Source organism: Apium graveolens, chromosome 2, assembly GCF_009905375.1.
Source record: "Apium graveolens cultivar Ventura chromosome 2, ASM990537v1, whole genome shotgun sequence".
NCBI classification, from domain to species: domain Eukaryota; kingdom Viridiplantae; phylum Streptophyta; class Magnoliopsida; order Apiales; family Apiaceae; genus Apium; species Apium graveolens.
In genome coordinates, this window is record NC_133648.1 from 90,691,027 (window position 1) to 90,703,688 (window position 12,662).

The 12,662-nt window shown below is 40.8% G+C and overlaps 1 protein-coding gene across 1 annotated transcript; it reads right to left on the bottom strand.

Moving 5' to 3' along the window:
• Window positions 1-10,772: 10,772 nt before the first annotated feature.
• On the bottom strand, window positions 10,773-12,362 carry LOC141706012 (uncharacterized). The gene is made up of 2 exons (XM_074508857.1): window positions 12,266-12,362; window positions 10,773-11,788 (listed from the first exon to the last, which is right to left on the bottom strand). The coding sequence occupies exons 1-2, from the start codon at window positions 12,347-12,349 to the stop codon at window positions 10,928-10,930; spliced, it is 945 nt and encodes a 314-aa protein (XP_074364958.1). The 5' UTR covers window positions 12,350-12,362; the 3' UTR covers window positions 10,773-10,927.
• Between the last annotated feature and the right edge of the window lie 300 nt (window positions 12,363-12,662).

Genomic DNA, 12,662 nt, shown 5'->3' on the forward strand with positions numbered 1-12,662 from the left:
CAGACTGGAGCATTTTTCTCTAAACAGTGTCAAGCCTAAGAATTCTATCTGGAAGAAGATCAAGAAGATCATGCCTCAGAAGAATTATGAAGAAGCTTGGAGTTGAATAAATCTGTTTGGTGTAAAACATTCTAAGTCAAGATCTCTACAAGTCACAGAATTAGTGTTATAGAGAAACCATTCGAGAACTCAGAGATATCGACAAGTATACATTCATTAGAGAACTCTGAGTTATCGATAAGCCAAAGTCCATTAGGGAACTCTGAGTTATCGATAAACCAAAATTCACTAGAGAACTCAGAGTTGTCGATAAGTCAAGTTAACAATGAAGTTTCAGAGATATCGACAAACCAACATGCCTATCGAGATGTCGAGTTCTCTACAGCTTAATTGGAGATCTCGAAGTGAAGAAATTTCTCTAAGTACAGAATTGCAGAACAGTTCAATATCCAAGGTTGCAAATCAACAAATAATTCACACAGCTGGATTGATAAGTCTACAAAAAGCAGCTTGAGAGATGTGCAAGATCAATGGCAAAGATTAACTGACAGAGGAGATTAAAGTAATCACGGGATGCTATAGATATGCTAAGCCAGAAATGGAAGATTTGCTTTTCTATAAATAGAAATGACAAGTGACAGTTTAGAAAAGCTAATAGCATATTTATTATCCACTGTGTAAACCAGCAGTTAACTGAGTTATAAAGTTAACACTGGTCCTCTAATCAAGTAGAACAATCAGAATAGAAAATTGTGTGTTCTCTCTCAAGAAAGAAGCTAAGTTCTAAAACAAGAACTTAGAGATTTTATAGCAAAACACTGCTTGATTTTTAATATAAAATTAAGTGAGTTTTGAAGATCTTTGTTTTACATATTTGCACAGCTATTTATGTTTAACATCCATTCTACTAAATCATTAACAACTACCAACTGCTAAAGCCTAAGTCGATCGAAAATCAAACATTTAAGCCAAAACACATTCACCCCCCCCCCTCTGTGTTATATTCATACCTAACAAGTGGTATCAGAGCAAAATCTGAAAGTAAACAGATTAGATCTTGGAAAAATGAATACACAGAAAATCAGTAGTATCAAGATTCCTCCCTTTGATAAGGCCAATTACACTTTATGGAAAAAGAAAATGTTGCTATTTATAAGAATGGCCAATCATCTTTACATTGGTATCCTCAAGAATGGGCCCTTCACTCCTGTAGTTAGAGTTGAGGAAACCACAGATGGAGATATGGTTATTCCAGCTCATTATGCTCCCAAGGATCCTTCTGAGTATACTGAACCTGAAAGAGAGAAAGTTTCCCCAGACAGTGCTTTGCAACTGATACTAATTGAGTCATTTGACAATGTAATGTATAATAACATTTTCAACTGTGACACTGCTAAACAGATGTGGAAAAAGATTGAAATACTCTGTGAAGGAACTGAGGAGGTTGGGTTAAATCAAATAAGGATATTGATTTCTCAGTATGAGGGTTTTATGGCTAAACCAAAGGAGGGTATTACTGATGTGTTTGAAAGGTTTAATAAGCTGATAAATGACTTGCAGCTTCATGATAAATTTTATGATGTTGAAGAAGTGAATTTGAAGTTCTTGCTCACTCTCCCTGACCATTTGGAACAAAAGATCTCTACAATCAGAGAAGGAAGGGATTTGAGTAGAATCACACTGAAAATGCTCTATGGGATTCTGAAAACTTATGAACTTGAAATGATTCAAAAGAAATCATTAAGGGCTGGTCAAGGATATGTAATGGATGGCTCAAGTGCACTGATTGTGAATGATGGCCAGACTTCTAATGATGAGCAAAGATCCCCAACTCCAGCAATTTCTACAAGTGAGAAAAGAGTCAATGACACTGAAGAGCAAGTCATATTGGAATTGGATGAAGAAGATGAGTTCTACACTCTTGATGAGCTAGACAAATCAATGGCTTACTTGGCCAGAAAATTCTCTAATATTAGAGTAAAGAAACCAAGATTTTTCAAGAGCAAAGGATAGTCCTTCAACAAAGACAGCAGCTGGAAAAGAAAAGGGAAGTACACTCCTGATAGCAAAACTAGCTACAAAACTGGATCTGTTGATAGATCAAAAATAAGGTGCTTTAACTGTGATGAGTTGGGCCATTTTACTACAGAATGTAGAAAATCCAAGAAGGCAAAGAAAGATAAAGCCTATCTTGAATTGGAAGCAAAGTATGATGCTCTTCTAAAGAAGCAACAAGGGAAAGCTTATGTAACACCCCCAAATTCAAGGTCGGGAATTCGGGTCGTTACGATCACTTAATATTGACTAATAAATAATTAATCCTCTTTTCACATCATTACTCGACCTTTTAACCAAACTCACACACACACAGGTTATATGCTCAGAAACATTACTAAATTAACGTTAAAGTATTTAAGTTATTACAGACCAAAGGAAATTATCTCAAAAGAGTGAATGCCGAGAACAGCTCTACATGAGACTGACTCGGGTCACAAATAGTCTTGGTTCAAGTACTCAAAAGGAAACTATCTCTATTCGTCTACCTGAGGTGGCTGGCGGACGAACAGTCTACGGTACTCACGGGCGTCCCCTACCCGTTTGCGGGCAGTCATCCTGGTTCGGGCCATGCTGGTAATCTGTTGTGATATGATATTTATAAAAGCAAGAGTGAGCACTAATGCTCAGCAAGATATAGATATCCATTATCTCAATATAATCATTTAGGGAAAAACAACCATTAGGCATTGTATAACCAAGGTTTCTAAAAGTTTATATGCTTGTCAATTTTATGAAAAACTCAACTTTAACTGTATCAGTTTAATCGGCTTATACTCGTACTCATTTTATCTCAAAATCTCAATATGATGCTTGAACCAAGATTCTCATATGGATGTGATATATGAACATCAACATCCTTATTTAAAACTCAGCCTTATCGGCCTTCTGTTGTAGGTTTCACAACAATTTATCCAAAGTGGAGGAAGGGACTATACTGGAATAAACCACGTACCGGTGATCAGCCGAATACGAAATTTTCTCTACTAGTAGAAGGAATACAAACCTAGCCGCCTTTGGGCTTATCAAGACATTACACGATGGTTGCCCATTTCCGTGCAAGTCCGAAAGTCAATGGTCACAGAGACCACATAACTGTATACTGCGCCACTCCGCGCTTGGTCACTACCCGATACCTCTCCGTGCCGGGTAAGCCACATTCCAGTCCCAAAACAATTATATCATTTAGATAAAATCCTTTATCGAAGGAATAGATCGTTCTCAGTTGACCTTTAAACAAGGTAATTTATCGGTCACTTTTATTACAATTGATTCTTGGGAGTTGTCGGAGTTTTGAATTTAAAAATCGTTTTCTACCCTTAACCGTAGTAGAGTTTTACATATATTGTTCACTTGTTTTTCATTGAGCGAGGAAGCAAAACCTTCATGCTTCTAGACTAAGTTCCCTAAGGTTTTGATAAGTTTCAGATGATTGATCTCTTCCGAGAAATTTTGAATAATTTAGAAAGTATCCTTGGGAACTATGTCTATTTTTAAATGATTTTTTTTTGAGGTACGTAATATTAAATATTTACGGTCTCATAATATTTTTATGAAGGGTCCAATGAATTGATAAAACCTTAAGTACAAAATGTTTCTTAATAAGGTTCAATGAATTGATAAAAATCTTAATTAAATACTTAAGACGGGATTCGACATCTTATAATTATCCTTCGAATGGTTACATACATTTTAGATAGAGTGAATTGATTTAAAAACTTTTCAATATTACTTTAAGTATTTTCCGGATATTTTAGTAACTCTTTAGGTATTACTTATAAATAAATAGTCAAGTAGGATATCCCTTGAGTGAGTATTCGATTACCTCTTTTAGTTATAAATCAAATCTCAATCGCTCGTTTGATATGTATGTTACGCGAAAGTACTTTATTTATTGAAATCGAAATTTTCCGCGTCCGGCTCGTTCCGGGATTAAATTGATTTAAAACTATCTCCGACTCCCACTATCTTGTATTATATTAAAATTACGTTTCAATTTCTCATACTCGTATAAAACGAAGTTCGTCTCCGTAAATAATCACATAATTGGAATGTATTGATATCACAGACAAGCATATATTTTCGAATTATAAATCATGGCATCAATATCACAAAAGTATATATAGCATGGATAATTTGTGTTAGGGTTTCGTAAACTTGCCTCGAGTGCTAGGAGTGGTATGGTCTCGGGGCTTTTGTTGGCGATCTAAAATCAATAACCAACGATCTTAGTTAGTACGCGATTATCGATTCGCTTTACTAAAACATTTTTATAAAATCGAAAAATTAATATTTTCTTAAAATTCTTTTTGGACAGTCTTCCTTGCTGCATTATTTAATTATCATGATTTTTCCAAATTTTCGAAATCATTTTTAGCCTTTCAAAATTATTAAGCAAGTGGCCTATGCGCAGTTGGCTTTTCGTATGAACGCTCTACACTAAAACGATCATAATTTTTAAACCGTAAATCCCCTCGTGATGATCCACACATGTACAGAAACTACAAATCAAGATCTACCCAGTCATGGCCAGTGACTCACAAATTTCAAACATTTACATGGCCGAATACACTGCAGAAGGCAGACCAAGTGCAATAGGCTCCATATTCCATTTCTACTACTTGTTCTTGACACAATCACTACTTATGACCAACACAACACTTCTTACTTCTCAAGATCCACCCACATACACCTTATATACTTTATCTATCATCAAATAAAAGAATCATAACTCAAAAACTCAAGTACTTAGCAAGAATATGAGTAAAACAACCTTACACATACACAAACTCTTGGATCTTGACACTACATCATAAATAACTCTTAAACCCACCCTTAAAACTTTAAAGAGTTGGAAGTTATACCTTATTGAGCACTAGGAGGGTTAGTACTAAGGTGATTAGGGCTTGGTTTGCTTGAAAAACACTTAGAAGGGCTAGATCCTTAAGAAACAAAACCAAGAAACAAGTTAGAATTTTGGAGTTACTTTTCAGCACCTCATTCAAACATTTTTATAAAATTGAAAAAAACTAATTTGAGGCTGAAATTTGGTACGAATCTTACCCAAGATATATAGAAGCTATGGTAAAAATTTCATGACATTTGAATGCGTACATTTTGAGTTATGAATTTTTCTTTCTCCCTTGCTCAGAAAATCCGAACTGCTGGAATGTAAAATGGGAGAGCTTTAAGTGAGGGAAAAGAGGGTTGTTTTCTTTTGTGGATGAAGTGTGGGAGTGTATAATGAATATATGGGATGTATGCAGCAGATTTGACAATAATTTGGCAAAGGTATAGGTTGGTTTGATTGTGTGATGAAGTGAGAAAAGGGAGAAGTATGGCTTGTGTACTTGTTTGTCTCCCATCACTATTCAACACTATTCCACTAACTATTCTAGTTAACTTCTAATCATCTAGTTACACTCCTAACTACTAGTTAGGACTTGGTTATGCATGGCCAACTTGCATGGGATTTAATTTCTCATTCCTTTATTTATCGTAAACGCAATCGTCGTTCCATTCCGATAGATTCCACGTATAACGACTTGTTTCGTAGCGATTTCTTTTATCGCTTATAATACTATAACCAATTCCATTCCTTCTCTTGATCATAGAAACACCTTGATATATTATTTATTTCATGTAGTATTCCCGGTTCTACGCCATTCTTTACGGATACGAAAAAAATGTAGTATAATCGTAAATCTTCGAATTTCGTCGGCTTTTACATTCACTTATTTTCCTCGATAAACAAGAATATGATCTCGGATTCTCAAAATTCCACTATTCATTTTATGATGATCCCCATACGTATTACTTAATCAGCTCAAGTTACTATTCACAGAAGTTTTAAAATATTACAAAAAATCAGGGTTCTTACAGTCTCCCCCCCTTAAAAGGATTCCGTCCCGGAATCAATCCACAAATAGATGGGGGTACTTTTCTTGCATGTGACTCTCTAATTCCCAAGTCGACTCCTCGACGTTGTGATGCCTCCATAAGACTCTGACTAGATTGACACTCTTGTTCCGGAGTACTTGCTCTTTTCGGTCAATGATTTCGACTGGCTGCTCAACATAGGACATATCTGGTTGAAGGTCTACTTGCTCATGCTCCACTATATGTTTGGCATCCGCATTATACTTCCTCAACATTGATACATGAAAAACATTATGGACCTGCTGAAGATTTGGAGGTAAAGCTAACTCGTATGCCACGGGTCCTATCCGTCTTAGAATCTCGAAAGGTCCAATATAACGGGGGCTCAGCTTCCCCTTCTTCCCAAATCTCATCAATCCTTTCCATGGTGACACTTTCAGAAACACCTGGTCACCCACTTCATACTCTCTGTCCTTTCGTGCCAGATCGGCGTATTTACGCTGTCGGTCTTGGGCTGCTGCTATGCGTCCTCTGACTAATTGAACTATGTCCCTTGTCTTTTGCACCAAGTCGGGACCTAGTAACTTTCTCTCACCTACTTCATCCCAATACAAGGGCGAACGGCACCTTCGGCCATACAACGCCTCGTATGGGGGCATTCCGATACTCGCATGATGACTATTGTTGTAAGCAAACTCTATCAAAGACAGGTGTTCATCCCAAGAACCCTTAAAATCAATTACACACATTCTCAACATGTCCTCCAATGTCTGGATGGTTCGCTCACTTTGTCCATCTGTTTGCGGATGGTAAGCGGTGCTCATGTTTAGTTTGGTTCCTAGGCATTCCTGAAAGCTCCTCCAAAATCTGGAGTTGAATCGAGGATCTCGGTCAGATACGATAGCTACTGGCACTCCATGCCTTACCACAATTTCTTTAATGTATAGCTCCGCTAATCTATCCACTGTGTAGGTTTCCTTGATTGGGAGAAAGTGCGCTGACTTGGTTAGTCGGTCTATAATTACCCATATTGCATCATGGTTAGTCTTAGTTCGGGGTAATCCTACCACAAAATCCATAGCTATCTGCTCCCATTTCCACATCGGAATTTCTAAGGGTTGCAAGAGTCCGCTTGGTCGCTGGTGTTCTGCCTTTACTCTCTGACAGGTCATACACTTACTGACCCACTCCGCTACATCCTTCTTCATGTTAGGCCACCAGTAGTACTCTTTTAAATCTTGGTACATTTTAGTGCTTCCTGGGTGGACCGTATATCTAGAGCTGTGTCCTTCCCGTAAAATTTCATCCTTTAGTTCTTGGACGTTAGGGACCCATATCCTGTAGGCATGCCTCCTGATTCCTTTCTCGTCTGGGTCACACTTGGCCTCCTCTCCGCTTACCAGTTCCTTGTTCTCCCTCAACACTATTTCTTGGCATCGCCTAATCTTTTCCAGTAGCTCCGGTCGCATAACCATCTCATACAAACCTTCGGTCCCTGGCTCAGCAACCTTGACCTCAATCTCTAACTTGTCAAATTCTCTGATCAAATCCTCTGACGTGGTGATCCTTTTCAATCTTTCCTTACGACTAAGGGCATCGGCCACCACATTGGCCTTCCCCGGGTGATAAAGAATTTCGCAGTCGTAGTCCTTAATCAATTCTAACCACCTTCTCTGCCTCATGTTTAGCTCCTTCTGGGTGAAGATATATTTAAGACTCTTGTGGTCAGTATAAATTTCACACTTTTCTCCGTATAGGTAATGTCTCCACATCTTAAGGGCAAACACTATGGCGGCTAATTCTAAGTCATGGGTGGGGTACCTCACTTCATATTCCTTTAATTGCCTGGATGCATAGGCAATCACCTTACCGTGCTGCATCAGCACACATCCCAAACCCTTATGGGACGCATCACTATAAATCACAAAGTTCCCTTTATCGTCTGGTAGGGCCAGCACTGGGGCCGATACCAACCTTTTCTTCAATTCTTGGAAGCTCTCCTCACATTTCTCCGTCCAAACAAACTTTTCTGTTTTCCGAGTAAGTCTAGTCAACGGGCCTGCTATCTTGGCGAAATCCTTTACAAACCTTCGATAATACCCGGCCAGTCCAATAAAGCTTCTGACCTCGGTGGGCGTGGTTGGTTGTTCCCAATTAGCGACAGCTTCTATCTTTGCGGGGTCTACGAGAATTCCTTCCTTACTAATCACATGACCCAAAAACTGAATTTCTTTCAACCAAAATTCACACTTTGAGAATTTGGCATACAATTTTTCTTTTCGTAAGATTTCCAATACTATCCTGAGGTGTTCCGCATGTTCCTCCTCCGACCTAGAGTAAATTAGAATATCATCGATGAAGACTATCACGCATTCGTCCAGATACTTCTTAAAGACTCTGTTCATCAGATCCATGAAAGCCGCGGGCGCGTTAGTCAAACCAAATGACATAACCAGGAACTCATAATGTCCGTACCTAGTACGAAATGCAGTCTTAGGTATATCTTCCGGTTTGATCTTAAGTTGATGATAACCTGTCCTAAGGTCAATCTTGGAAAAACATGTGGCATCCTTTAGTTGGTCAAAGAGGTCATCTATTCTTGGCAATGGGTACTTGTTCTTAATGGTCAGCTTGTTCAGCTCTCGATAATCGATGCACAGTCTCATGCTGCCGTCCTTCTTCTTCACAAATAATACGGGTGCACCCCACGGGGACACACTTGGTCTAATCATTCCTTTATCCAATAGATCTTGCAGTTGATCAGCCAACTCTTTCATCTCGACGGGGGCCAAACGATACGGGGCCTTTGATACTGGTGCCGTGCCGGGAGCTAAATCAATGGCAAATTCTATCTCCCGATCCGGAGGTAGTCCGGGAAGATCCTTGGGAAATACATCCTCAAACTCGTTAACTACGGGTATGGTGTGGATCTCAGGGGTTTCTCGTTTGGTATCCACCACGTGAGCCAAGTAGGCCTCACATCCTTGCCTTAAAAGTCTTTTGGTCTGCACCATAGTTAGAAACTTCTTGGTTTGCCGTTGCCCCTTAATTATTACACTCTTACCACTAGGTGTTTTCAATTTTACTTTCTTCCCCTCACAATCAATCTGGGCATGGTTTCTAGATAGCCAATCCATTCCTAATATCACATCAAACTCCCCTAGTCGAAAGGGAATTAAATCTACTGGGTATCTTACTCCACCTAATTCTAGGTTGCAGTTAGCATAAACTTGATTTACAGGGATAATCTCTTGATTAGCTATTTCCACTTGCAAAGATTCTTTCAAAGGTTCCACTTTTAAGTTCAATTTTTCAGCAAATTCCTTAGACACGAAAGACTTAGTAGCTCCAGAATCAAATAGCACATTGGCGGAATTGGAGTTTAGGAGGAGCGTACCTGCTATAACATTGGTGTTCCTCACGGCATCTTTCACAGTCATATTAAAGGTTCTGGCAGTCGGCACTCTGTTAGATGCAGCTACACTACCCCTTGAGCTAGCTGGGGCCGCCGCAGGGCAGTCCTTCCTCATGTGTCCTGTCTTTCCGCACTGGAAACACTTAGCCGCTTCCTGGTTACAAGCTGTGGCATAGTGCCCCACCTTACCACATTTAAAGCATGTCACTGGTTTCTGCATACATTGCCCAGAATGCTTCTTACCACAGCTCTTGCATTCTGGCAGAGGGGGTCGTGGTTGGCTATGATAAGACATTCCCGTCTGGTTCCCGCTCCGGGCCACACTCACGCCCCCTGATCCCCCGAATCCTGTACTGCGGTTGGGTTGGGAGGCCGTCCCCCTGACAAACTTACTAGGGAAGCTTCCCCCTCCCACACTCCGGCTTTGACCATCAAACTTTCGCTTCTTAGTTTGCTTCATTTTCTGGCTCATTTCACTCCCTGCTTCAGCTATCGTGGCCTTCTGCACTAGGGTGGCATAGTCAGTTATCTCCAGAATTGCCAGCTTATTCTGAATCCACTGTTTCAATCCCTGTTGAAATCTCTCAGCCTTTTGCTCTTCGGTACCCACCAGTTGTGGCACAAACCTCGACAATTCTGTGAACTTAGCTTCATATTCCGCTACGCTCATATTTTCTTGTTTCAGCTCTAGGAACTTTCGCTGCATCTGAACCTCCATAAACTTCGGGACATACTTCTTTAAAAATAACTCAGTGAATCTTTCCCAAGTAACAATCCCTTGGGGCTCCATATTTTTCTTGGCTTCCCACCAATAGTTAGCCTCACCCTTTAAGAGATAAGTGGCAAAATTAGTCTTGTGGGCTTCTTCAGTGCCGATTCGCTCAAAGGTCTTTTCTACCTCTTTTAGCCAAGCCCTGGCCTGAACTGGGTCAGTAACACCGTGAAACTCTGGGGGCTTGACCGACTTGAAAGATTTAAATGCATTAGCCATGGCCTGCTGGGGTTGCTGGGGTGGTCGTTGCTGCTGCAGGTTTTGCCTCAGAAGTTCTACAAACTGCTCCATAGGGTTCACTGGCATTTCCATCCCCTGAGTATCTTCAGCCTCTGACTCCTCATAGTCCTCATCATCATACTCATTTCGTTCTTTGTTAAATCTTAATGGTGGGGTCTGTGCTCGATGCCCTTGCTCATTATTACTACCCTGGCCGCCAGATGCAGCCGGGCGAGTTCTTGTTACTATTCTCCTTGGCGGCATTTTCCTGTTACATAAACTTATTTAGGTTGTTTCCACTTGCCAATTCTCATGCTTCCTGATTTGTTATGACAGTATGTAATTATGCAGGTATGAAAGAAGATTAAACCACAATCTAGAAATCGCAATTAAACAACATGATAATTATACATAATTTGGCCATACGCCGGGTCTAGGTACAACATACTGAATAATAAAAGTACAATTTGCCTTAATACAATAATCCTTAGCTGGTGGCACTATCAAAGACAACAACCCAGAACAACTATCACAAAACAACTAAGTACCACCACTGAGGAACAACAACCAACTACTAACAGTGTCCACTAGCCATGAGTAACATCACGAATCCGCCTCATAGCGCGAACCACAACCCTAATAACCTCGCGCCTACTCACCAAGTCACGCTGGGGGGATAAGCGGTGAATCCTACCGATGGTCCTCTGCTCTATGCGGCGAATGGTCCTGCGCACGCGTCGGGCGCTGGGGTATCCTCGCCTGGCTCGGGCCTCTATCCTCATGTGCCGCTCGATGGAAAGCTGGTCCCTCAGCTCGGTAATACGGGCCTCAGCCGCTGTCAGATCAGCAGCATAGCGACCTACCACCCAGTCGTGAACTGCTAGGGATATGACTGGTAGGGGTGGTGGAAGTGGGGAATTTGCAGGAGTCGCTGCCACACCGTCAAGAATAGGGTCCATGCCGTCGTCGGTCTCAGTCCGTGCGGGACTAACTGGTACAGGGGATGAGGTGGGTGTCCTCACTGGGGTGGATGCCCCTAGCTCCGCCTCTAACTCCTCAGTCAGTGCAGTGACTCTAGCCTGCAGAGCTATCATCCTATCCATCAAATCTGCTACTCCCGTCTCGCTCTCGAGCTCAGCGACTCGAGCCTGGGCTGCTGAGATCCGATCTAACAAACGCTCTATCGACCTCTGATGCACATCCACCCTCATCATCTCTGGAGACGAAACCTCCGTGCTGCCGTATGGAATATCCTCAGGAGGGGCTATCTCAGTGTCTGGCTCAGTGGGGTCCTCCTCTGAGTCCTCCTCAGGGTCAGTCTCCGGGTACTCGAATACCTCTAAGCCCACAGTGGGGGCAGGGTCTGCTACCTCGATCTCAGCTAAAAGGGCCTCATCATGCTCTCTCTCGTACGCCTCTACAGCCTCAGGGTCTAACACATCGGGTACCTACAAGTCATTTAACACACGTATTACTATCCTTGGATACTTAAATCACCCCTAAGGGTTCTTAATATCAGTGCTACCCTCGTAGCCCGACTACGAACTCTATGTGAGTTCTAGTTCATTGATTCAGTTGATTCACCTAACATTTCTGAGACTTATAACCTAGGGCTCTGATACCATTTCTGTAACACCCCCAAATTCAAGGTCGGGAATTCGGGTCGTTACGATCACTTAATATTGACTAATAAATAATTAATCCTCTTTTCACATCATTACTCGACCTTTTAACCAAACTCACACACACACAGGTTATATGCTCAGAAACATTACTAAATTAACGTTAAAGTATTTAAGTTATTACAGACCAAAGGAAATTATCTCAAAAGAGTGAATGCCGAGAACAGCTCTACATGAGACTGACTCGGGTCACAAATAGTCTTGGTTCAAGTACTCAAAAGGAAACTATCTCTATTCGTCTACCTGAGGTGGCTGGCGGACGAACAGTCTACGGTACTCACGGGCGTCCCCTACCCGTTTGCGGGCAGTCATCCTGGTTCGGGCCATGCTGGTAATCTGTTGTGATATGATATTTATAAAAGCAAGAGTGAGCACTAATGCTCAGCAAGATATAGATATCCATTATCTCAATATAATCATTTAGGGAAAAACAACCATTAGGCATTGTATAACCAAGGTTTCTAAAAGTTTATATGCTTGTCAATTTTATGAAAAACTCAACTTTAACTGTATCAGTTTAATCGGCTTATACTCGTACTCATTTTATCTCAAAATCTCAATATGATGCTTGAACCAAGATTCTCATATGGATGTGATATATGAACATCAACATCCTTATTTAAAACTCAGCCTTATCGGC